We start from the raw sequence: 26,513 nt of genomic DNA on the forward strand, positions 1-26,513 counted from the left end.
CAGGCTCTCACCATCACTTTCTCATGGGTGTTACCCTGGGTGAAGCAGAAGTAGCAAAAATCAATTAGCCTGCATCAGGTGCAGGTTGTCCACACATTTGTAACGTGGATTTTTTTTTTTTTTTAAGTCTCTGGTCCGTTGACCAGAGAGAAACCTTCTACTGTAAATACACTAAGTGCTCTGAATTAAAATTCATATTTTTACCTCTGCCTCCATTCTGGTTTTGTCCATATCAACATCTCTTTTGTGGCTGTGAGTGGGGGCAGAGAAAGGGGAATTACTTCCCGAAGTCGCAAGAGTGGGCTGCAAGAGTGGGTGGGTTGATGGTCTGATGAAATTTTATTTTAAAAACAAGTTTTATGAACTTTTGTAGGTAACGCTTAGCCACCCTCAAGTCACAGGAAGCTGGCTAAGGGCAGGAAGTAGGACTGAAATTAAATTCGGCTGCAAGTCTTCTCAGATATTCAAGAGTCAAAGGGGATGCTAGCATATTCAAAGTGAACTTTAAAGCAACATACAATGAGTCATTTTGATTTGTATTTGGCTTTTTAAAGAGGAAAATATCTTTAAATAAAAGAATAATAATAGACTATACTTTAATACTAATCTTGGAGAGGCATGTTTTTGTCTGAGGAACCAAAGTGATGTGTTAAGACAGTGAGGACCGTTCCTACTCTACCGATGAGAAAACTTGAAACTGAAAAGAGTCCAAGTTCACAATAGTCAGTGACAAAGCCAGGAGCTGAAGCGAATTTTAATCCCCAGTTTGAGGCTTTGTTTTGCTATGCCTACATACTATTTTAATTGAGGATGATTTTTTTTTTTTTTTTAAATCAAAGGAGATAGTACGAAGCTCATTGTAATACACTTTTGTCTTTCGTAATTTATGTTCAACAAGCACAGCAGTACGATAGCTACTGGAAATATATGCTCTAGATGTAAAAATGTGCTTAAAGTGGGGAAGTTCTCAGAAATGTTCTCCAGGTATGATATTTAAAACTGTCCCCCCCCCCCCCGACATCAAACCGTGTAATCAATCATTTAAAATCCAGGTATTTCACAGTTGACCGTGCAAGGTAAGCCACAAGCAGCAGGCCCCAGGCCGCGGCTTGGTCGTCAGTGACTTCATGCAGCACTTCTACGGCAATCCATGACTATGAGGCGTCACACAGAGCGCTAAAGATCTCTTCAAGGTAACGAAGGTGACTTGGGCAGGTAATACGCGTGAATGTGAAAGCGGAGGCTCCTCACGCTGCCAACACAGCGGCCGCCAGAAAAACGGCACTTTGAGCTGTTTACATAATTTCATTTTTAATTACTCATTGAGTGTCTTAACTCCGAAAGCGATGACGCCCGTACGCACGACGTTTCGCTCTTAAAACGCGTGGGGCCGCCTCTGGATTCGGCCGCGTCCACAGCAGCGGCGGTGACCGGCGGCGGGCGGTGGTTCGGGGCGGGACGGCGCCCGGCTCCCCCCGCCGCCTGCTGCGCCTTGGTACGCCCCGAGGGGGCCGCGGTGCGCGCCGGGAGCTGGGCGGGCGGCGCGCGCCGCCGGTGGAGCGGCGGGCAGGGCCGTTAGCCCGCCCCGCGCCGCCAGCGGTTCCCCCCCCCCCCCCCTTCTCCGCCCCCGTTCACCGCCCGCCATGGCCCTCAACAAGTCCATGCACGCGCGCAACCGCTACAAGGACAAACCGCCCGACTTCGCCTACCTGGCCGCCAAGTACCCCGAGTTCCAGCAGCACGTGCAGACCACCCTCACCGGCAGGGTGAGGTAGGGCCCGCGCGGCGGCCGGCGGCAGGGCGTCGTCGTGAGGGCGGGCGGGGTAGGCCAGGCCGCCTCCGGGGGCCGTGCGGCGGCTCCCGCCGCCTCCCGAGCGCCCTGTGTGTGTCCGTGTCCGTGTGTGTGTGTCCGCCCCCCGGGGTGCGGCGAGCGAGAGGGCGCTGGCACCCGTAACCGCTGCTTGTCCCTTTCAGCCTGAATTTCAAGGACCCTGAGGCGGTGAGAGCTCTGACGTGTACCCTCCTGAAGGAGGATTTTGGGCTGACCATCGACATCCCCGTGGAAAGGCTTATTCCGACCGTTCCCCTGAGGCTGAACTACATCCACTGGGTGGAGGATCTCATTGGTCACCAGGATGCGGACAAGCAAGTCCTTAGGCGAGGCATTGACATAGGTACTTGGAAAGGCAAAACGTTCAGTTCGTTGTTTACCGTCAGTGAGACTAGCTGATAAAATTTGTTACGCATCCATAGAGAAACATGAAGTTTGAGAAAGAAAAAAAAATCTGAACTATGCTCACCATGGTGAAATGAGCAATCTGACTCCACTGGTATTCCGTGTGTCTTCTTGGTGGGTAGGATTTCTCTGCACAAACACACCAATGACCGTAGCTGGCAATTATTTGGCTTTTCGTGGCCTTGAACTCTCCTGAGTATAGCTTTTGTGTGGTATATAAAAATTATGCTGCTAGTAACGCAGGCAGAAATGTCATTCTAAAGGAATTAAAAATAAACAAAACAGATAGCATTTCTTCTCAGTGTTCTAACTAGTGAATAATGTTATATTAGCAATCTGTTAATTTTGCTTTTGGGTGTCTGCACGAGAGAGTTTGTGAGTTGCATAGCAATGTTTTCTAGCGTTCCTTTTAATCTTTTCTATGGTGTCAGGTGTGTTTGACAGATGAATGAGCTGTCTTTTTTAAACCTTGATTGATTGATTTAGTTACATGTAGATATTTTCATGAGCTAAATTGTGAAAGAGGCTTAATTAGAAACCAAGGCGAATACTAGCAAAGCTGCCTTTTGGTTGTAGATGGTCAAAGATTTCCTGTATATTGTTGAAAACAAAATATTTTTTTTAAGCTGGACTAAGCATCCAGAGACAGATGATATTGTCCAGTGCATGTGTCTGGGAGCATTGCAGCTTGTTCAGTTTCAATATCTGGATTATCGGACAGTATCTGGATATTATCTGGATTAAGCGGTAGATTAAACAGTTATTCAGTGGATGTGAATTTATAAGATGTACACTGATGCACATAATTTGGTTTTCCTTAGAAATAAAAAAGGCAATTTCTGTAGGAGCAAGGAACTATATTCACATACAGATAATAAAACTGGCATTTGGATTCCAAATTTTTGGTGACTTTATATGAACTCTTTAAAAAGTACCTGCAATGGTACATTTGAATTTAGTTCACCTCTTTTATTTTTGTCAATAGAATCTTCCTTTATGATTTCAAAGGCTTGTTTCTGAGGCTTGTTTTGTGCTGAAGTAAACTCATAATGAAATTGAAAGTAGCTGGAATTTCCTTTTTAACTTAAATTTTAATGCTTGACATTAAAATGCTGAAGTTACTGACTTCTTCAAAGCTTGAGTTCAGTCTCAGTTACCATGCCAGTTTTTATATGAATATTCTCGCGGTGTTTGCTAGCATGATTTTTTTTTTTTTTTTTAAATGGAAGTTTTAATTCCTGAAATTTACTGACTTGCATTTTTAGCTGGATTGTGATGGATACAATGTTTATATCATCACCTGGTGTGTGCACAGCTGCTTTCCTTTCATAACTTTTAAACTTGTTAGCCAACTTCTGCACATTTGCGAGTAGGTTGCATTTTCGAAAACTATTTCTATGAACTTCATCATGGTAGGTGGCTAAGTGGAAGAGACAGATCCTTTAACTCCCCTGAATATTGAAAAATCTTCAGTTTGAGTTTGCAGTGAGCTTTGATGTTCCAACTCTGGGAAAGCAGTAAGTCATCCAAGAGGGACGTTATGGGAGTACTGGAAGTAACTGCATGCTTTTGCTTACTGACAGGCGTTGTTATTTGTGTTTCAGCAAGTCAGTATAACAGTAGACTTCTGATATGTCTGAACTCAAGTTTTGTGGTAGTGAGGTATTTTTCCCTTTTCTTGTATCCGTTCACTTTAATCCTAAATCCGACAGTCATTGGTAATTGGATCACCTAGATATGCCATAATTATGAGAAGGAATAATTTTGTGCTAGTATATATTTCTCTTTGTCACCAAGTTTCCATCTGTCTGGCTATCTTTTTGAATATCTTAATTGGCACCCCTATTTCTTTGAGTGTTTTGGGCATTAGGGAAAAACAGTCTGATGGAACAGAAATGTAATTTTTTTGTGTGATTGCTGTATGCATCAAAGTAAATTATTTGTGGTAGATAATAGAAAAATGTAGAAGAAAAATATATCTGTGATAGGGTTTTTTTTTAGTAAAAACAATATATTTAGCTTTTACTATATAAATTAATCACTGTCTTATAGAAAAAATAGCTTTAAAAGAACTTGATTATTTACTAGAAAATTTATTCCAGATTATTAAATTTAAAAATGTAAAAATACATAAAAATGCATTAAAAAGTATTAAAAATGCATATTTGACAATGCTGTATTTCAAATTAAGAAAACAAAGTTCACTGAAGAACTGAGTAGTAGGTCATCGGTTTTCTTGAAATCAGTTCTTTTTGTTTTAAAAAGTACATAGTTAACAGCCATGCTGCATATAACACCAGAGACTTGTTTTCACTTTCTTACGGCTTTTCGCTTCTGCAGGGACAGGGGCATCTTGTATATACCCATTACTTGGAGCAACTTTGAATGGCTGGTATTTTCTTGCAACAGAAGTGGATGATATGTGCTTCAATTATGCCAAGAAGAATGTGGAACAGAATAACTTGTCTGATCTTATAAAAGGTATGATGTAATAAGGTATTTAGTAGCATACAAATGTTGTGACGTATTTTTGCCATGTTCAGTGGCATATCAGAATCCGTATACCTGCCAAATACATGCTCAGTTGTTTTTACTGAAGCAGAATGTTTACTAAGGTCTGTGTATGCTTAAGCCAGGGAGTCACAGCTTCTCTAGAGTGGGATGTGTGGATAGAGAACTACTCATCCTTACAAAAATCTGCAAGTTAAACTTCACCCTGGGGTGTTTTCCTCTCTCCATATTTTTTTAGTCTGTTCCTGAAGTATTTCTTACAGTTCGTGCTCTTTCTGCTGCTAGGAGACCTGGCGTGCTCCCCTCAGATAATTTGCATGACACAGTCACATATACGTATCTTGTACAGAGAGAGTCCTTCATCTTCTTTTCTGAATTAGGTCCTGACAGTGCCTGTGGTAGTAGCAGTGTGCCAGACTTGGTCTGTGGTGACCTTGGAAAATTTTCAGTGGGAACTCAGTACACTAAAAAGCAGGTCCATTATTCAGCTCTGAAATAAAAACTTTACTTCTGCTGGATTTTGGAAGTATCCTTTTTTACCAAAATGTTGTCCTCTTGGTCTGTCCTCCATGTCAGTCTTGAAGATCCAGAACTTCACATGGAGAACAATGACAGTTTTCTGTTACTGCTGCCATCACAGGGTTTTTAGTGGTGTGGTGGTGTTTTACTATACTGGAAAAACCTCTGGCAAAGAAAAATGCCTCATGTGAAGCTGTCTTGGCAAAGTTGATAAGCTGGAGTAGATGACTGATTGCTGATGGGCAGAGCCACAGGCAAGGGAGTACCGCTGGTGGTACCCATAGCCAGATGCTGCCTAGGAATGATCCACCCTGCCACTTTTTAACTCCTGGGCCTGAATCGTTTAGCTAGAGCTGAGTATACTACTGTAGCTAGTAACTTGTTTAGCAAGGCATTTTGGAGTCAGATTAGAAATCTCTCCATACCTCTGGGTTGTTTTTTTAAAAAAAAGGAAGCAACGATTTTTGTCATGTTCTAAAGAGTCTGTCTTGAAATTTTTCCCATATAGCTTCATTTGGAGATCATATTGGAATACAGCCTTTGTTCTCCTAACTTCAGTGGAAAAAAAAATTCAGTGATAGTAAAACCAGCAGTAATGTGTCAATTTACTAATTGCATCATAGCTTCTTTCTTCCCAGAGGAAAACAAAGTAATGCTTTTTGGCTGAAAGTGAAGTACTGTTTCCAGTAACTTTCTTCCAAAGGAAGAAATATGTGCAATATCTCCCATATGTGCAAAATAGAAACTGATAAAGCTGGGGATTGATTCTAAATGCAAAAAAAAATTACATGGTGTTCTGAGTTGTGCATCTGTTTTACTGGAATGGGATGATGGTCAGAATTTGTCTGCTGGTATTTTTTTTTTTTTTAAAAAAAATCAATACCAGGTATGTAATGGTAGGTTAAGAGACTTTCAACAACTTGGACTCTGGAAGTTACCAAACTACTTGCAAGGTAATTTAGGATTACTCTGTGACATGATTATTACATTTTTTGCTTCCTGTTTGTTTTATTTGCTTTCTTATTTCCAAACAAAATCACATACTGTCAATTAAACAGCTTGCTATGTAGGTGGAATGTGGTTTAATAGCGCTATGCCATTTAACAAGTTCTTTGATGTCATCTTCTAAGTAACTTTACAGTAGTTTTAGAAAGTATGTACAATAGATCATGTCTTACTGCCCAGATTAACATAATCTTTTTGCAGAGTTCTGCTCATCTTAGCCCTGTTGTCTGCTTTCTCTAATGTAAAAACTAATTCCATGTTTTCTCTTTTTTTTTTTTCTTTTTTTTTTCCCCTCCTCCGTAAAATTGAAAAGGGTATTGCTAACAAGAAAGGCAGTGAAATACTCTGATAACTGTGGGCTGGATGTTTCAAAGCATTTATATAACTAAATGTCTCCTCTGTGTGCAACAGCAACTGCTATGTTACACCTCAGTGCCAAAAGCATGCACTGTGCAGCTTCTGGAGATGTTTAGTGATTTCTTGGAAGACTGTAACCTGAAAACCATCAGTCCAACTGATGTAATGCCTGTCTGAAGAACTTCTGGCTTGGACTGTGATGTGTAATTGTAATTAGTAATTTGTATCTAGTAATCTATAATTAGTAATTAGTAATTTTATTAGTTTACCATTTTTAATGTTATAAGGGGAGCAGGGGAACAGACATCTTCAGAGATAAGAAAGCGCCACTCTTTAATGTCAACAATTTTAAATGTGAACAACTTAATATAAGGAGAAATGCTAAGTGTTTAATTTGGAAATTTAAAATTATAAAACGGAAAAATGTGTTAATATATTTTTAAAATGAACTGTCCTTCTATTCTCATAGGATTTAAAATTTGTTTCTCTTGACTATAAATTTCTGTACCGGAAATGCTTGTGACTTGCAGAACTGCAGCTTTAAAGTTGGTGGGTGTTATAGGTATTATTCTTGCTATATATAACCTGAACTTTGGTCATTGCCTGCCACCCTAACAATTTTGTATACTTAGGATGATGATAAACTGTAGTAGTAAATGTTAGGAAGAGAGGCACGCCTTCTGCTTCCGTTCTAAATATCTTCATTCTGTGTGCGTTACCTGTGAGTTGCAGGACTGGTCAAAGTCCTGCTTGTAATAATCTTTATACATGCTTTAACTGGACTTCATCCATATTTAAATTCCTGCTACTTGGGCTGGAGTTCCTGCAGTCTTCAGAAGACATGTGACAGGACTTGACCACAGTTTCCAAGGGAATTATGTAGCCTTTGGGGAAAGACAGTGGAGATCTACGTTGGCTGTTTGCCTTCATTCTTGTGATGGGTAATAGTAAGTTGGTGGACCCTAGTAAGCAGAAAGTTTGTCCAGAAAGGAATTCTAATCTTTTCCTTCTGTTGTGATTCTTCTAAATTGTTTAAGACTACAGTTCCTGTGCAGGGTGCATAGTACTGTTAACACAGTAATTCCGTTTTATTATAAGATTAGATGTAAAGCTCATCTTGGGGCTGTGTAACTTTAGTGAAGATAGCTTTATCTTAGTCTTTCTCTTTCTTAGCTTTACATTCTAGAAAGACCAAACAGTACATTTTCTTGAGTGCAATTCTAGAATTCCCTATCTTAAAAAAATTGTTTAGACGGGGGTTTCTTTTATCTCTGTGGAGCGTGTGGGTGATTAACTGACGCTTTTGTTAATTTTTGGAAGGGCTTAAAGTGAATTTGTAGTTGCATCAGGGAACTCAGTATAACTCAAGCAATTCTGTTGTTTCAGACTCATGTAATTCTATTAACTGTGCATAAACACATGTTTTTCTATTACTGTGTATAAATATAGAAGTAATTCTATTACTGTGTATAAACATACAAGCTGTTTGTATGCTAATCGTTAACCTGAAGTCTTTATTTGCATGCTGGTATTTGTTACTTTTTTTGGTAGAAGGTATTGTTTAAGAAAGTATGGTTTTTATACAGTATATTGTTTCAAGAAACACTGAAATGTAAATGGCATGCAAGATAAAATATAAAATTCCTTGCTGACCAAATTCCTGTTTTCTATTAGTTGTTAAGGTACCACAGAAGACTCTACTAATGGATGCACTGAAAGAAGAGTCTGAGATAGTTTATGATTTCTGCATGTGCAACCCCCCCTTTTTTGCCAACCAATTGGAAGCAAAGGTAAGCTAACAAACTAAATGTTGCATGTACTTCAGTGCGTGGGAGGGTGGCAACAATTTAACTTCTTCCCTTGGGGAAGGTTGAGTGGAAAATCCCAAATTGTTATGAAATAGCATTTAAGTCTTCTCCTTCCCCACCCCCCTGCCCCAAAGGAGTTTCAAAAAACTTAACTGTTACCCTTCCTAAAGTGGAGGATGACCTGTAGAATTTTTTCACAAGTTCTTACTGTCTTAGAGAATTAGTTTGGAACGTAGACAGCTAGTAAATCTGAAATCAGGTGCCTGTTGCAGAGCAGTAGTACAGAGGAATTAGTTTCTGGCATTGTGGCTGTCTGTATTTTTCATTTCCTTAGTGATTTTGGCAATATCATACAGCTCAGAACAGTTCTTGCAATACCCACTTAATATGGTCAGAAACTTAACTCTGTAATACAGGGCAGTAGAAAAATGGTTTAAGTATTGAAATTAGACACTATAAATTGTAATTGTGTAGATGCATGTAACCAGCATGTCTTACATGTATTGGAACCACGTATTTCGTATTAGCAGGATACTGAAGTATGACAAGTAACTTAAGTAAGTTTGAGATTGTAGGGAATTCACTCATTTATGCTTATTTTGAATGTATCTTTGTCTATTATCCATGGTTCTGATGGGGGGTGGATAACTAGAGGTGGTGTCACTTGCTACCCACTAAAGATTGAGGCAAAAAGCAGTGTACTAAGCAGCCTAAGATTTCATTAAATGTTCGACTCAAATGTTCTTTTTTATCCAGGGAGTAAATTCTCGAAATCCACGGCGTCCCCCTCCCAGTTCTGTAAATACAGGAGGGATCACAGAAATCATGGCTGAGGGGGGAGAACTAGAATTTGTCAAAAGAATTATTCATGATAGTCTACAACTTAAAAAGAGGTTACGGTAAGTGCTTTGTCCAGTTAAAAAAAACCCTCACCTTTTATCTGCTTCTTCAGAAATCACGTGAAAATGATATTTTAAGTAAGGAATGTACCTGTGGTCCAGTAGTAACTATTTGGTTTGTTTAATGATACATACATATCAGTAGTCTCAGTTTATGTAAAATTAATTGTTCCTGAGCATCAATTACAACTCATTGTTGGAGGTATTTAGAGGCAGAAGGCAAAAAAAGCCTATACCAGTGACACTTGCAGCTAAATTAGCACACATAACTTGCTAAAGACAGTTGGTGTTGATTCTTAAGGGCATCTGGGATGGGAGGATTTATGACATTGCCTAGTTACATGTTTTAGGTAGTTTCTATCTTTTCCTGGCTGAATTTTGGTAACTCGCAGCTTTGCCTACTAAAGGGCACTGTTGTACTGAATGCTATCTTGGGTGAACATAAGCAGCAGCAAAAACCATAGCGAGATCTTCTTTTGAATACACTAAACAGATGGCACATCTTCAGTTTTTTGACTATCAGACTTCCCCTCCCCCAGTGCTGTACAATATTTCTCTAGCTCTTCTGGAAGATTCCTTCAGGTTTCTTTTAATATCCTTCTAAAATATAGCTGCCAAAATTTTATGTTTGTTACCACAGCTTCATCAGTGCCCTAAACAACGGAAATACATTCAAGAAGTGTTTTGGTTTGTTTAGACCCTTCTAGGCAGAGCATTGCATTAGAATCTCATCTTCATCTATCTAATACCAAAATTTTTCTTTAGAACGTTTGTTTTCTAGTAATGGGCCTGAAAAAATGAAGAATATGTTCAGTTTTTGGAAAAACAAGACAAAGCAAAACTGCATTTGGCTCTGTTAGAAGTGCTTCTGTCGTGTAGTGCTTTGAAGAAAAAGAAGTTGGGAAGATTTGCAGAGGTTACAATTTCATAAACGTTGAAACTTTTTTCTTATTTAATGTCCTTCCTTTCTCTGTCACCCCCCAAATGTTATAAAAAGGGGATAGATAATATGGCAGAGTGATAAAATAAAGGTTTTGATGTTCAGAAGCAATTACAAGCCAGAAGAATTAAACTTTTGAGAATTTTGTTAGTCTTTTTTTGTGCCAGCAAGGACACTGAAAAATGACTTGTATTCCTGTCAAAGTTTGTAGGTAGAATGTTATTTTAGGCTACTTGATGTAGACAGGCTTTTAGGTGTGTATGTTCTTATTCATGTCTAAAATAAATGCAGTGATTTTTCAAAACTAAATATAAGCTGAAACAGTTGTTCTGAATGTAGTCAGTGGTACAGTGGGTGAGGGGAGGCAGGTCAGAGAGGAAGTGATGGTATATATGTATGTATTTGAAATGTTCTTCCACTTTCAGCTGGATGTTTTTATCCTTTGTACGTGTTCTTTCTGATAATGTAGTGGTGTTATTCCACCAATATAGTTTCCACAGGAGCACGTAGTGTACTGTATAAAATACTATGATCTGTGAAGCAGATGTATACAGTTGAGGACTTAATTGGTTCTGTAAGGTAGGGGCAAGGGATGCATCTGTGGTGACTTCTGGAAATAGCAGCATGGTTTCTGGTTCCACATGGTGTGTGTAGATCCAGAGGAAACTTGCTTTTGCTAAGTTGCTGTTTGACGACCTTGAAAGGGGTGGCATATGTAGTAGAGAACTGACTGATGTTACTCTCAAGGCAAGAAGTCTTTGCCTTTAAAAAGGTGATGTGGAATTATGAGGCATGCATCATTCCTGTATTGCTCCTCTTAGCAACACCACTCCTCTAGGAAAGAGGAGGGTATCTCTTGATCTGATAAATTGATAGCGTAAAGCATAGAACATAGCCACATGCTAACTGTGTATCATATTTAGGAAAAATAAACTCTGTGTGTTTGGGGGATAGGAATGGACCTTGGAGAATCTGTTACAGAAAGAACAGTTTGCTTAAAATACTGTTTCCTGTTTTGTTAGAGATAAGGTTTGGCAACTCTACCAAAGGGCGCGAGTAATGAACTGTTAGTAGATAGAGACTCCCTTGGGCCAGGAGATGATCTTGACTTATTTACCCCCATCCCCACTTCAGTTAGGAGTTGCAGGTTCAGTATTTTACAATTTTGGGAAAGATGTGTGGTTCGGTTTTGCTAGACATTTTGGGGTTTAGTTTAAGTATTGCTGCATGAAATTGTGTGTGTTGCATTATGCAGGAAGTAAATTTAAATAATTGGCCCTTAATACCACTGATACTTTTTTTTTTTGTAGTTTACAGTATATCTAATTTATATATGTGAGCAGTTTAAAGTGCTTGCCTTCAATTTAGATGCATAGTCTTGAGGAAACTGTCCCTTGATAACTGGGAACTCCAATTTTCATACTTCAGTATGTTATATTTACAAATAATCTTTTTGGATCCAGTCATCAAAAAAGTATGGAAGAAGGGGTTGTAGAGCTTGAATAGTAATGTTTGGAGGTATTGAAGATGTGGAGCTGGGTGGAAGGATAAGCTCCACCAGAAGTGGGAAAATAAATTTCTTTCCTTTTTTTTCCCCTGTTGGTTTCCTCTTGAAATTAGAGGTAGAAATGAAATTAATTAGGTGATGGAAACCTGGATAATGAGTTACAAATGAGCAGAAGTGGTAGTCAGTAGGTCTGCTTCTGAGGCATAAATGCTTGTCAATAGTTGAATATTCCTTTTTATTCTAATTCATTCTCCAAAGAAAGTGGAGAAATTGAAAAAAAATTATTGTAAGGGGTAGCATCTTCCACATAAAGTCGCTCTTTGAAAGAGGATTCTTGGTTGTTTAGACACTGTTTCAATAATAGACTTAATGTATTTCCTAAAAAGTCAAAAAGATTCCCCTGTCCAGTCTGTCTTTGGGCCTTCTGTTCCAATTCATGTTGTACTTTGTCCTAGTCTCTGTTCAAGAGTGTGATTATTTTGTTGTTATTTTGTTTCTAAATCTCCTATTGTTCTTGCAGGTTTCTGATCCAAGTAGTTCTTTCTGGTAGTTGCCATTTTCAGCTGATCTGCATTTGTAAAACCCTTTGTTAATGTGTTGTTTGCAGATGGTACAGTTGCATGTTGGGGAAGAAATGCAGTTTAGCACCATTGAAAGAGGAACTTCGAATCCAGGGGGTGAGTTTGTATGTAGTCCATGTATATCCTGTATATGTTCTGTACAATATATACTATATTCTGATGTATGTGGGTACTTATTATTGAATTATTTTACAGAGTTTTTATTTACAAGAAGAAACTGCAATTCCTTGTTAGGGAAGCACTCAAAGCAGTTGAGATTTAATTATTGTAGCTTCAAAGCTGATAGATAAGTAGCACATATTGTCTCCAGATTTTTGTCTTTATCATGTGTAGAATCATGTCTTCATCCATTCTAGAACATACAGGGTTTTTGCTTTAAAATAGCCTTACATGGCTGTTGTAAAAAAAAAAAAAAAAAAAAAAATTTAGCTCTCTTTCCTCTTAGCTAACATGAAATCTAGCAATTTGGTTGCTAAAAGAAATTGTAACATTATTTAAATGGCAGCATTTTTTTGTGTGCATTCAATTCTGGCACCAAGTAAAATCGAACCTTGTGCTACTATTCTCATGTAAGAAGGCTATGCAAAGGACTTTTTTATGGGTTTCTGGAGGAAGCATAGTCTTCTCTAATTTCCATACAAAGAAAGTGATTGTGAGATCCGTCCTTGTGTATAGTGGAGAGGTGAAGGAAAGAGAATGCCTGGTGAAATCAGTTCCCAGGAAGATGAACTACAGGCCATATGGAATCCTTAAACTCAGTGCCAAAAGCAGATGCTGAGCTAGACACCAAATTTCAAGTGTCCGACTTCATTCCCTGTCCTTGAACTGTTGCACCTCAGTCTTAAAGTGAGAGAAATCCTTGCCACCTTGCATAGAAAAGCTAAGTTTTCCTTTTGTATTTTTCTTTATATTACCAATTTAATTTTGTTCAGGTTTGTAATCTTTGTTGTAAATGAGCTGGGAATATGTTTGTTGTAACCGTGTGCAGACTGTGTTGTGGTTCAGGTTAGGATACAGAATAAATGTTCTAAAAATCCACTCATTGTTCAAACTGTCATGACATTTGCTGTATTTACTGGAAATTTTGATAGAATTAGGAATCCAAAGGCAGGAAAAGTTCTAGGGTAAAGACACCTCTTCCTCTCTCTTTTTAAAGGCATTTCTCAAAAGTAAGACTTTTCTTTTTCTGTGCAGGCCTGGGGCTTGTGCTCTGGAGCTGATAATTCAGAGCGAGGTGGGACGGTTGATTTTATCCTTGCTAGTATTTAGCACATTCTCCATACCATACCTAAATGCCTTACAGCATCCATGTGTGGAAAGACTAGTTAACACTAGCATTGGAACTGAGGTTTGTATTTAAAGGCAGTGTAAGTTCAGGCTTGATTTTTTGGGGCAAAGATAGAGACATGTTTCTGGGCACATTTCTGCCATCTGCAGACAGGTGAGTGGCTTGGCTTCCCAGCCTTTTGTTGCCTTCGTTCTGTGTTCTTTTGCTACAGCAATGGATTCAGTATTTAAATGTGGAACAGGAGCAGGTTCTGAACAAGGAGAAATTATGTGCTTTTTGCAGAATCAGAATGCAGATGCGTGCTGTAGGTGTGCTGCATCAACTGCACAAAAAGGGTCATGCTGTGTGTTGCTGAACTTAAAGCTCTGAAAGGGCATAGACATGGCAGGGCAGAGGTGGGAAATCTTAGGCACGGTACCAGGCTTGGCACTGACCAGCTTCAAGTGGCCTTGACATCCATGAGCAATGTCAGAAAGAATCTCTGTTTCTGTCATAAGAAAATAACTCTGTGTTAACTTCGTAATTTTTTAAAATTTGAAAATATGTGCAAGAAACCAATGTTGTTTATTAACACGAAATGAAGTTTCATATTGCTTCTTTGCATAGGTTCCTAAAGTTACTCATACTGAATTCTGTCAAGGACGCACCATGAGATGGGCACTGGCATGGAGTTTCTATGATGATGTACAAGTACCCGTAAGTAGCTTAATTTTGCTTTGCTTGTGCCTCTTACTTTGAGGAAGGACCTAATAAGCTGTAACCGCTGTGAAACAAACTGGTCTCCTTCAGACTGGAAGATTGGATGCTCTGGGCTGTATGGACAGTGGGATTTCTTAACTGGCTGCTAGTCTGTTAGCAATTGTTACATGTGATTCATAAATGACCTACGTTTAGGGAGGTAAAAAGAAGCCTGTGCAGGAACTTCCTGTGGATTTCAGTGAAAGTAAGGGTTCCTTGTAACATACTTCAAATAGCAATTTAGTAGTATTAAAAATATGCTAAGTTTGGGGCTAGATTTGAACTTTAAGCTTCCCTCTGAGAACTTGGTTTTAATTTACTGTATAGGTTCTGTTACCAAATAGATACGAACATGTCTAGCTCAGACTTGCCTACATGAATGCAAGTGGAGCTTGTTCACCCTAACTAATGTGAGCTAGTTTCTTTTTTGGATCCAGATGTATATATACTATAAGATAGGTATAGACAATAACCAACCTTATAGAAGACACGAGTAAACCTTCAGTGAACATGTATTAGTACTTGACCCTATTCCCAAGAGGAGCTGCCGTTTCTCAGCTCACAGAGAGCTAGTAGTTTGAAGGAACCAATGAAGCTTTTTGCCTAATGTCTGAAGATAAACTCCCTCTGTCCATCAGACTAGCATAAAGTGCACGATCCTGTTAGCTGTTTTTAATCTGAAACTCTTCGGAGTGAAGTGAAACTCAGGCCATGTCAATGACTATTTAGTGGCTTACATTATAAGTCATCCCGCTAGTACTTCATAGCTTTGTAATTTTTTTCCTTTCTTCTTCTAGTCACCTCCCTCTAAAAGAAGAAAATTAGAAAAACCCCGAAAACCAATTACATTTATGGTCTTGGCTTCTACAGTCAAAGAGTTATCCATCAAAGCTGCAGCTATGGGCTGGGATGCTGTAGAAGCTATTGCTGTGGTTAGAGCCTGGGTAGAGAAGATTCTCACTGATCTGAAGGTACAGTATTAAGTGTTATATGTTAAAACAGCATCCTACTTGAAAGCATAACTGTGAGAGGATAGTATAAAGTTCTGCTATTTTCTGCAATAGGTTCAGCATAAACGTGTTCCCTGTGGAAAGGATGAAGTTAGCCTGTTTGTGACTGCCATTGAAAACTCCTGGATTCATTTGAGGAGAAAGAAACGAGAGAGAATAAGGCAATTGCGAGAACTTCCTCGAGCTTCTGAAGATACTCTGCAAGCAATGGAAGAGGAAAAAACCGGCCAGAAGATTGTGAGCAGCAGTTCGGACTGTGAAAATGCCAAGACTGAAGACTCTGAAACAGGGTGTATGGCACCTGATGAGGATGTTCACTTGACCGCAGGTGATGAGCTAACGGAAGAATCTGCTGCCAAAGAAGAACACAGTGAGCACGTGAAGGAGGAGGAGACAGAAGCAAAGCAGGCAGAAATGTCACTTGGCAAAGGTTCCAGTAATACAAAGGAGGAACCTTGCCCTTCAGAGGAAGCTAGCAATCTGACATTTGAAAAAGAACAAAGTCCCAAAGAAACTAGCAGATGTTTTCTCTTTAAGTGTTTAATGAATGTCAAGAAAGAAGGAAATGATGTATTAGTAGAAATGCACTGGGTTGAAGGACAGAACAGAGACTTGATGAACCAGCTGTGCACGTACTTACGGAACCAAATTCTTCGACTGGTTGCTAGTTAGCCCTTTTTTCTACTTTGGTAAAGTAAGTCAGTCCTCAAATTTTGTAAACTATTTTTAATGGATTAAAATTTTCAGTTAGCAAAACCTGTTTTTTTCCCCTTAGAAAAAAATGAGTAAAATGGAGATTAAATTCCCCTTTAATATTTTAAATAGCTTTTGGAAAAGCTGCAAGGAGTCCATGAAGTGTACTTCATTGGACGTGAAGTGATGAGGAAGTAATAATTTTGTGCTGCAGTTATAAAACTACATGTTAAAGTGAAACATGTCTATGCTGTGAGCATTTCAATAGTGCTTAATTCTGTTTTGGGTTTTTTTTTTTTTCTGGTGCAATAGAATTATATATTGTTACTAAATAGAAATCTTTACTGAAATATTTTCTTCAATATTTTTTCAATAATAATGCAGGAAATGGTTAGTCTGTGGGAATTGTTTTCTGCAGCGAGGAGTCTTCAACTAAGGATTTAAGTATGCCTCTCTTCCCTTTAATGCATTTAACCTTTGGTCTACAGAGTGGCAAGATGGATACATCCTGTAAGTGTCAATTCATTAAAATAATTGCTTCAGAAAAAACAGCGTGTTGTACTTTTCTGGTGCTTGGGCTTTGAAACATGGAAGAGCCTACTATTGGCTTCTGGTTTTGTAGACTTTGTTTTAACAACAAAATAAGCTTTTTGAGCTGCTTGGTTTAAAGAGGATTTAACTACGTTGACTGTTCCATTAGACCATTCCTTACGCTAATTCAAATATAATTGTCTGAAATGACAGCAGTATTCTTAAAGGATTTCACTTCCATGTAATCTTAAGACATTGCTTTAGTGACAGAAATGAGAGCACATGCTCATCTTTGAGGGCCAGAATTCCTTATGCAGGACAAAGACAGGTACAGAAGCTTTAGGCTGTTGTGAAGGAAGACAACTGGAAAGGCGGCTGTTGCTTCCACACCTGACTCCCTAGTCCTTTTTATCACCAGCTGTTTTCCCAGTGTTTCTGGGCCAGTGACCTGTTCCTGTGAGAAGAGAGGCCGAGGGGCATGGGTCTTAGGTGCCTCAGAGCGGGGGTGTGTGTGTGTTTAAGATTATGAGCACTGGCACTGTTTCACGTGAAGTCAGCCTCCCAAGCTGTGATCCATTTCTCTGTAGAGATCTACAGAACATGGAGACAAAGTTGTTCTGGGAGTGGAGTGTGTGTGTGTGTGTTACCCAAAATAAAAGATGCCCTCCTGGTGGACAGAAATAAATACGGTGTATGTTCATGCTACTGGAACCACTTTGAATGTTCAGCCTTAGTTGTCAAGATTCTGGAAAGATTAGTATGTTTTCTTAAGTTGAAATTAAAAGTAACTTAGAAAAGCCTGAGTTTTCCCCCTCTACTGTTAAGTGTTGTGTATCATGCTACTTTGTGCTTCTGCAAGTGATGGACAAAGACTTGCATTTTTTGGGTCTTGCAGAATTTTCACAGAACTGCTTCTGATATTCATGTCACTGGGGAGATGAGACTACCCCTACTCTCTTAGAATCTGAAGAGGTTATTTTGGCTAGCTGAGACATCAAAAACAGAAAGCAAGGCTGTTTGTGCTGTTCCCCGTTTGTCATTTCAGTCTGTCTGTCTGCAAGGATGAAGCAGCTCTACAAGGTAAGCCTGTGCACTTGAGGTGTGCTTGTTTTGCTGAAGTGGACTGCATTATGTTGCTTCATTATAATGGTGGCCTATAGGAAAGATGGGGACAATCTTTTTAGCAAGGCCTGTTGTGACAGCACAAGGAGTAATGGATTTAAACCAAAGAAGAATAGATTTAGACTGGCTATAAGGAAGAAATTCTTTACAATGAGGGTGGTGAAGCACTGGAAGGGGTTGCCCAGAGAGGCAGTGGAGGCCCCATCCCTGGCAACATTCAAGGTCAGGTTGGATGGGGCTCTGAGCAACCTGATCTGGTTAAAGCTGTCCCTGCTCACTGGAGGGGGGGTGGGCTAGGTGATCTCTAAAGGTGCCTTCCAACCCAAAGCATTCTATGATTCTATGATTAATTACCTTTCACCTGTATGGCATGAATAACGTACACTCCCAAGTGTTGCTTAAACAAAGGAGATACGATCTTAGAGATCCTTTCCAACCTTAATGATTGCTAGTTTTCACTTTCATTAAAAAATAATCCAGCCACCACACCAGGAAACATGAAATTATTACTCCACCCTTGATTGGTTTAGTGTGGACTTGGTAGTGTTAGGTTAATGGTTGGACTGGATGATCTTAAAGGTCTTTTCCAACCTAAACGATTCTATGCTGATGTATTTTTTTATAAAGAAAAGCAGTAGTCTGTGGTTTGGATGACTGTTTTAGAAGTTCAAACGTTGTCTTGGCATTTTATTAAAAACCAAATGCTTTGAAAAAGGTGAGCGTGGCACTTGGAAAGCTAATCCTGTGTTGGGAAAGAACAGCAATTGAAGATGGTGATCGGTGTGTACGCTTGCAGAAGTGGCAATCCCGGAAGAATCACCTTACACGGGCGTGCGGGGTGCCGTGGGCACCGGGAGGCGGCACCGCTCCCGCCCCTTTCCCGCTCCCGCACAGGCCGCCGGGAGCGCGCCCGCCGCCCGGGAAGCGGCCCCGAGGCCGCCGGCAGCCGCCAGGGGGCGGAGGGCCGCCCAGCGGCCGCTCTGGGTGGGGCAGCGCGTGCCCCGCCGCGCGGGGCGGTGCCGGGCTTTGAATGGCGCGGCGGGAAGATGGCGGCGTCGCCCCTAACGGCGTCGCCACGGCCTCGGCCGCGGGGCTCCGCAGCGGCAGCGGGGGCGGCCCGGCCGCCTCCCGCGGGGCGGGGAGGGCTACCCCGCTCGGCTCCGCCGCTCCCCGCCGGGCTGTGCTGAGCCCCCCGCCCGGCCTCGACCTCTCCCTGCGCGTCAGCGGGAGCCCCGGCGGCGGCTCGGCAGGTACCGGCGCAGGAGAGCGCGGCCCTCCCCTCCCCTCCCCTCCCTTCCCCTCCCCTCCTCTCCCTTTCCCCGGTCCCGCAACGCAGCGCGGGGGGTCGGGGCGTGCTGGGCGCGGGGGAGCGGGGCCGCCGAGGGCGGGCTGGGGTGGGGGCCCAGGGCGGTGCTGGAAGGGGTCGGGGACCCCCTGAGCCTCTCCCGGCCCAGGGCGCGGGGCCTTTGCCCCGGGGAGGACTCGCTGCCCGCGGGCGGAAGCACCGGCGCTTCGCCCGTCCCTTCGTCCCTTGAGGGCAGTGGCTGCAGCTGAGGTACGTCTTTGTGCGAACAAGGGTGGTAGCGTACAAATACCAGTCGAAGGATCTTCCTGCCCTGTTCGCTGTTCCGTTGAGGAAGGTAAGAAAATTTGTTCTGTGCACGCTTTTGAAGTCGGGCTCGTTCCATTGGATGTCGTTTGACAGTGGGCCTTATTCTTGACTTGGCCTCTAGGTGCTACCATAATACAACAATCAGTATAGTCTGTATTCTTTGCTTTATGAAGCGAGGTTTACCTATGTTATTAAGTTGATTCAAGAATACAGTAAACTGATAAAATGTATTTCATCTGGAGGCATCACTTTAAGTGGTCCTGGCTGGTGCCCCGATACCTGCAAATGCAGAGAAGTGTAGTAGGTTTTTTTAACATGACATCTTACCTATATATACAAGGTGTTATATGAACATCTTGTGGCATGATGTCATATAAAGTGGTCCTGCCCCCAGCCAGGACCACTTAAAGTGATGCTTCTAGATGCAAAACATTTTACCAGCTTATTGTGCTCTCGAGTCAAGAGAGCAATCAAGATGTATATAACTTTTAAAATCAAGATGTTTATAAAACGTCTTGTAACTTCATCTCGTTTTGCAATTTCTCTGTAACTCTTTAAAACGTTTACATCTCTCAGCCTCTTCTCCAGTCATGTTGCATCATCTCCCTGATATGATTATGTTCTGCAAGATACAACTTGTCAGCTTCTGCGGATGGAGCTGAGCCAGGCAACGTACATATTTCCACAGGACAACTCCTCAAAGATGATTCCATAAGCGGCACTCCTGTGTCCAACTGGCCCCACATTCTGGAAGGGTTTTCTTTCAGAGAAATCTAATGCCCAGTGCTTTTAACTAACAGTGTGTATCTTCCTCATTTTGACTATTTCTTAGCATTTTCTAGTAGGTAAAAAAGAGGCTAGTTTCAGTGATATACTTCTGTACATAGATCTTTAACAACCCCTAAGGTACAAGTTTTCAAACTCACGTTCAGTGCTAATCCACAGATACTCTTCAAACAGCAGAATCGCATAATCCTTTACTCATTCCATCTTTTACATGTAGTTTGTTCGTTTTAACATTAGGAAAGAAGCTTGAGATCCCATCATGTAGTTTTTTTTTCTTTTTACATTTCTGAATCCTAATTCTGCCATATTAGTCACATTTTAGGATAGACAAATATTGTCTCCTCTAAATTCCCCTCGGGAAGCCTGTTCTGCTTCATGGCATACTGCTTTTCTCTCCTGATGGTGCTCAACTTCTTGTTTAGTATTTCTATGGTACTTTGATTATACAAAGTGAAACAAGGCTTTCAGAGCTAAGTTGTATCAGTGTGGGGGAGAATGATCCTTTATTGGATGCAGGGGGGCAACATTGCCACCAAGGAGGAGGAAAAGGCTGAGGTACTTAATACCTTCTTTGCCTCAGTCTTTAATAGCCAGACCAGTTATCCTCAGGGCATTCAGTCCCCTGAGCTGGAAGACAGGGATGGGGAGCAGAATGGAGCCCTCATAGTCCAGGAGGAAGCAGTTAATGACCTGCTACCCCACCTGGACGCTCACAAGTCTATGGGGCCGGACGGGATCCGCCTGAGAGTAATGAGGGAGCTGGCAGAGGAGCTTGCCAAGCCACTTTCCATCATCTATCAGCAGTTCTGGTTAACAGGGGAGGTCCGTGATGACTGGAGGCTTGCCAATGTGACGCCCATCTACAAGAAGGGCCAGAAGGAGGATCTGGGGAACTACAGGCCTGTCAGCCTGACCTTGGTGCTGGGAAAGATTATGGAGCGGTTCATCTTGAGTATGCTCAACAGGCATGTGCAGGTCAACCAAGGGACTGGGCCCAGCCAGCATGGGTTTATGAAAGGCAGGTCCTGCTTGACCAACCTGATCTCCTTCTATGACCTGGTGACCTGCCTGGTGGATGAGGGAAAGGCTATGGATGTCATCTACCTGGACTTCAGTAAAGCCTTTGACACGGTCTCCCACAGCATTCTCCTTGGGAAGCTGGTGGCTCATGGCTTAGGCAGGTGTACTCTTCTCTGTCTACAAAACTGGCTGGGTGGCTGAGCCCAGAGATTTGTGGAGAATGGAGTTAAATCCAGTTGGCAACTGGTCACAAGGAGTGTTCCCCAGGGCTCAGTTTTGGGGCCAGTCTTGTTTAATATCTTTATCAACGATCTGGATGAGGGGATTGAGTGTGCCCTCAGTATCTGTAGCCAGCACAAAATTATTTAAGGTTATAAAGACAAGAAATAAGCAGCAAGGAACTTAATTAAGCTAGAGGAACTGGCAGTGTGGTGAAGATACTAATCAGTGTTGATAAACTGAAGTAACATGCATTGTGCAGAGTAGCTTGAGCTGCCTGTTTGGTTTAGGTTGGTTGTTTAATTCATCCGTAAAGGAAGAAAAAAGACTGGGTAGTTCTGTAATCTGTGAGGTTTACTGAAGTCTCTGTAGCAATAATTTAAAAAGGAAACAGTCTGGATAAGGATGAGATGGCAAATATATTGTAATGCTGTTATATTAATCAGTGAAAATCTCTATTTGAGTATGTATTTGGTAATGGCTGCTGTGTCTCAAAAGCAAATATCAGAGTAAGAGTTTGGTGAAGAAATTATTTGAATGTGGAAAACCCTATAGGAGGAAAAACTGAAAAAATGTCAGGAGATAAGAGGAATGGTGAAACATCCATAGGAAATGTTGAAAAATATAGGGAAGATAGTTTCTAGTTACCTTTTCTCATAATACAGGAGCTTGTAGAGAATTTTGACCTTTAGGTATATAACCTAAGTGACCTCAGATTTCAAGGTTGATACTTGACTTTTTTATTTTCTCCTCCCAAAGGGCAGTATCAGCAGGTAAATGTTGCTGAAGACCAAGCAGATAAGTTGCTCCTTGCAAGCTGGGGTCTTCCCAAAGCAGTTCTGGAGAAATACCACAGTCTGGGAGTAGTACAGATGTTTGAATGGCAAGCAGAATGCCTAATGCTCGGACAAGTTCTGGAAGGGAAGAACCTAGTTTACTCAGGTATGCAAACATCTGACAAAACCTGTCCCCCCTAACTTTTCCAGTGCTATTTACAAGAACATATTTGTGCTAAAGGGTGTTGATCTGGCAGATAAAAAGGTCAAGATCCTCTTTTTTTTCTGGGGAGACCCCATTAAGATCTGTCCCACCACTGTACCTCAGACCTGGCTTGAGAGACTCCTTTCCAGATGTGAGAAGAGACCTTTTTCCCCATTTTCCTCTTAATGTTCCTTTAGAAGCTGATAATTAGAAGTCAGTTAATGATGACTCTCTGTTTTTTTATTACAGACTATGTCAATCAGGAACTGAATGATAACAGCAATGTTAGATATAAATACTTCTGAAAATTTTATTTACTATCTAATTTTTTCAGTCCCTTTATCGTTTCTCTTCACATAGTGTATGGGGGGTGGTGTGCAGAAAGAGAAATAGGACAGGTGGACTAGAAATCTGTGGGAAATGACAACTTGGGCATCTGCTCTCCGTGGGAAGAACGTCCCAGAGCAGCACTGGGAGGATGAAGAACTTAGAAGAGGGGTGTGTGGTTTTCTTAGGCTTGGATTTCAGTGTTATTTACTTGGTTCCAGAAGACTTTGGGCCTGATTGCTGGGTAATGGCTGTCCCCCAGTACGTGGCATCTCCTCCACAGTTTTCTGTGGTTGATAGATGGCAAACAGCAATGTTTACCAACCAGGAGGGGTTGAGATAGTTTATGGGCTAGGTCAGTAAGGTGGTGGCTGACGTCTCCTGTCCAACCAAGAGACTGTAGTGGGTTTTTTTAGTTTGGTTGTTTTTTTCCCCTTGCTTATCTCTGAGCTGCTGTTGCTTCTGGAGCGGAGATGAGAACCACAAGCCTTGGTAGCATGATGGAAGAGGCTAGAAGAGAAATACTTTGCAGTCTTCTTGACCCTCATTGGGGTTAGGTGCAAATGTGTTTGTAGCTGCGGGAGAGGGGCATCAGTTGAAGAGTCCTGCCCCAAGTTCTTCAGTAACTGCTTCCTATGCTAGCTTTATGATGCTTGTTCCTTGGATTTTTTTTTTTTAACTTTAAAAGTAATTAAAAAAAAAACCAACAACTTTTTTTTTTTTTTTTTTTTTTCCCCAGCTCCTACCAGTGCTGGAAAGACTCTTGTTGCAGAATTGCTTATTTTGAAGCGAGTCCTGGAGACTCGTAAGAAAGCCCTTCTCATACTTCCCTTTGTCTCTGTGGCCAAAGAGAAAAAATGTTATCTGCAGGTAAGTAGCATTCAAGGAGGGTAAATTTATGGGTTGTAGTTGTTGGGTCACATTTTTTAAACAGAAGATTTTGCATGGATTTGAAGAAAAAAAAAATTGCAAAGTTGTTTCACAAAGGATTTGTAGATAATTTAAAATTCACTCTTGTTCTAAGTTGGAGATAAAGAAAGTTTTAGCCAAAAAGGGAAACTTGGAAAAATTTTAAGGAGTTGATTAAAAAGTTTTATTTCAGCTTTGAATTTTAAAGCATTGTTACTTGCATTTATTCACAGATTTATAATATACAAACTTTCAAGGAATTTTCTAATTAGAGATTTTGTCTGAAAAGCTACAAAGGGAAGATGTCAACAGAAAGGAACTTTTTATTACTTTTTATTTTAGCTTTCCTTGGGGTATTCCACCAGAATTTTGTGCCTTTGATTTCACTTTGACTTTGCTAAAAATGTGGTCTGACAGAATGTGGTTATGTCTTGGCTTCCTCGCCCCAACTATTTAAAAACAAAATTACAGTGGGAACAGCCTTTTTAAAACAAAACCATTTTTTCTTGAAAGACTTTCATATAAAATATTGTTTCTATTAGCTAATATGTCAAAGTAACAACAATTGCTAAAAATACATACAAAACCATAAGGCATTTCTGTTATAGTTTCTGACATTTAAGACAATTCGGGTGTTATTAAACTGAGATGGTATCTTAACCTTGCAAATTGCTGGGAAATGTTACAAACTGAGTGCAAAAGCTACTTTGTAGTCATTGATAATAGAGATACACTTTTGCTTTAATCTTGTAAAGCTGGAGGATTATGGATGCTGTGTTCTACTACTCCTGGCCTAAGGTTTGGCCGTAGCTGCACATACTTGAAATCATATGGTATTCTACCTGTCTGGTTCAAACATGTGTACCTTTTGTTAATGCAGTGTGTTATGTGCCAAAGCTTTGGCACTGCAGTAAAAAGCTGTGGAAGAAAAGAAGTTGTCGTTTCTTGACTTTCACCTGGGAGATGTGACATTTGTGTTTGGGGTCCCACATCTGGCTTTTGCCCCAGATTCCTAAGGAGCAAGACTTCTATGTACATAACCCACTGGTATTATAAACTGTTGCACTGTGTGTTCTCTAGCCTTCTTAATAGTAAATGTTTTCATAGAAAACAGTGGTCCTCATCTCTTACTCAGTTATGTACATGTTATCCTGCAATGTGTACTGTGTGGCTTCTGCTTTGGAAATAAAAAACAACAGTGGGGAAAAAAAAGTAGCAGTAACTGGCTGAGCTATGGCTTTAATCTGATTAGTTGGCATTTTAAGTACTAGAAATTGTGGTTGTAGGATGCAGGCTTTTATTTGATTCCAGCAGGCATTGGTCAGAATTCAGAGTTGCAACCTTGGCATGACATTCTGTATCCTTGAAAAACAGGCCCTGTTTGAGGAGGTGGATGTGAGAGTTGAAGGCTACATGGGAAGCATGTCTCCTGCTGGATGTTTCTCTGCCCTGGATGTTGCTGTCTGCACCATTGAGAAAGCCAACAGTCTAATCAATAGACTAATAGAAGAAAATAAATTGGACTCACTGGGTAAAATACTAAGGCTTGACCATTGTGGGGGATAAGGTTTATTACATACTCCGAGTACATGTGAAATCATGGGATACTTTGTATTTGCTCTGTTCTGTATGTGACAGACATGCCATATAGAAAAATAGAGCAATTTTTCTTCTTTCAGAGCATCTCTGATTTGGATTTAGGAATGCAGTCAGGACTGTTTTACATAGCTCAGTGGCTGGGGTGTGAGTAGGTAGAAGCTGCAGGTTTAGTTTGTCTGACATGGATGATAATCCGTAGACAGTGGTTAGCTGCAATAAGCAGTGGTTCCCATAGCTAGCAAATGTCTTCTAATTAATGAAATTGAGTTAAAGGTCTGGGATATGTTTGAGTTCAAGAATGTATGTATGTATGTTCATTTGTTCAGGACAGAGATTGTGGCATCCATGGTTTATCTTCACTTAGTTCAAGGAAGAGGAGGATTTGTGTTTGCTGCTCATCTGGGTCCAGATAAGTGGAACGAATACACAGGGCTCCTCTGGGTAGGCATGGTGACTAGTAGGCATGGTGACTAGGAGGGCTGTGACATTCATTTATCTCTTGCAGTTCGCTTAAAAGCCCTCTGTCCTTGTAATGTAGACTTCTGGTCACCGTGGCCCTGATGGCCACTAGATGATGGTGTATTCAATCAGTGTTCAGGAGGAGATATAAACCTGAAGAAGCCCCATGTTTTTGGTGCTCACTTGGAGTGAGCCGTGTATTCCCAGTCCAACCAGGAATTTGTTCTTCTCTCTGTCTTTCTGCTCAGTAAAGCTATACCCAGTTATATTTTATACAGTAATCCCTCCCATCTTCACCCTGGCCTGTAACATAGCTTGTTGCTATTTTAAGAATATAAAAACTGGAAAACTACATGAGTACCAAGCTGCTCTGAAACCTCCATCTATGAAGCTGCTGTTCCATGTGCATCTGGTGTCATAATACTCTGCAGCATTGTATACCAGAAGAGTTTTTTAAACACAGGAGAGAATAAGGGAAATAAAGCCTTGCATGTTTTGTCAGAGTGTGAGATCATGGGATGATACATTCACACCTACATCTATAGGGGCTGCATTACCATGAATGCTTTAGACTGCCAGTGGGCTGGAAGATGAGTGGATGACCATGGCATTTTAAGCATTTTAAGCTCATTTGAATTGAGGCTCCTGCCGTGCAGCCGATTCTTGAATGTATATCTTCATCCCTTCCCTTGCAAGAGAACTGGCAATCATGCAGTTAGTTATTTCAATATATGGCTACTTAGTTTAGGGTTTTTTTGTTTTTTTTAAATAGGGTTAGTTTGATCTTAGGTCACCACACTGTACAAGCTGTACTGCCAGCATAAGGCAGAGACTGGGGTCACGATGTCCATATTTA

General features: G+C 40.8%; 2 protein-coding genes across 2 annotated transcripts in view; both read left to right on the forward strand.

Annotated features, from left to right (window-relative positions):
• Nucleotides 1-1,643: 1,643 nt before the first annotated feature.
• On the forward strand, nucleotides 1,644-16,303 carry METTL16 (methyltransferase 16, RNA N6-adenosine). The gene is made up of 9 exons (XM_075720837.1): nucleotides 1,644-1,771; nucleotides 1,975-2,174; nucleotides 4,577-4,717; nucleotides 8,303-8,418; nucleotides 9,193-9,335; nucleotides 12,390-12,459; nucleotides 14,258-14,347; nucleotides 15,187-15,360; nucleotides 15,454-16,303. Exons 1-9 carry the CDS (start codon nucleotides 1,644-1,646, stop codon nucleotides 16,069-16,071), a joined length of 1,680 nt encoding a protein of 559 aa, XP_075576952.1. The 3' UTR covers nucleotides 16,072-16,303.
• Nucleotides 16,304-18,775: 2,472 nt separating this feature from the next.
• POLQ (DNA polymerase theta) overlaps nucleotides 18,776-26,513 on the forward strand; it is a 55,620-nt gene continuing 47,882 nt past the window's right edge. Inside the window, exons 1-4 of the mRNA XM_075720732.1 lie at nucleotides 18,776-18,995; nucleotides 22,142-22,324; nucleotides 23,430-23,560; nucleotides 24,974-25,130. Of these exons, the coding sequence (XP_075576847.1) occupies nucleotides 18,776-18,995; nucleotides 22,142-22,324; nucleotides 23,430-23,560; nucleotides 24,974-25,130 (691 nt within the window). The remainder of the gene's footprint in view (nucleotides 18,996-22,141; nucleotides 22,325-23,429; nucleotides 23,561-24,973; nucleotides 25,131-26,513) is intronic.

Source organism: Pelecanus crispus, chromosome 1 (assembly GCF_030463565.1).
Source record: "Pelecanus crispus isolate bPelCri1 chromosome 1, bPelCri1.pri, whole genome shotgun sequence".
Lineage (NCBI taxonomy): Eukaryota > Metazoa > Chordata > Aves > Pelecaniformes > Pelecanidae > Pelecanus > Pelecanus crispus.

Bases quoted from the DNA above. Each gene is read 5' to 3' on its own strand.
- METTL16 (XM_075720837.1), top strand. From the start codon at position 1,644: ATGGCCCTCAACAAGTCCATGCACGCGCGCAACCGCTACAAGGACAAA. The intron at 1,772-1,974 runs GTAGGGCCCGCG...TGTCCCTTTCAG, and splicing joins ACCCTCACCGGCAGGGTGAG to CCTGAATTTCAAGGACCCTG. The intron at 12,460-14,257 runs GTGAGTTTGTAT...TTCTTTGCATAG, and splicing joins AGGAACTTCGAATCCAGGGG to GTTCCTAAAGTTACTCATAC.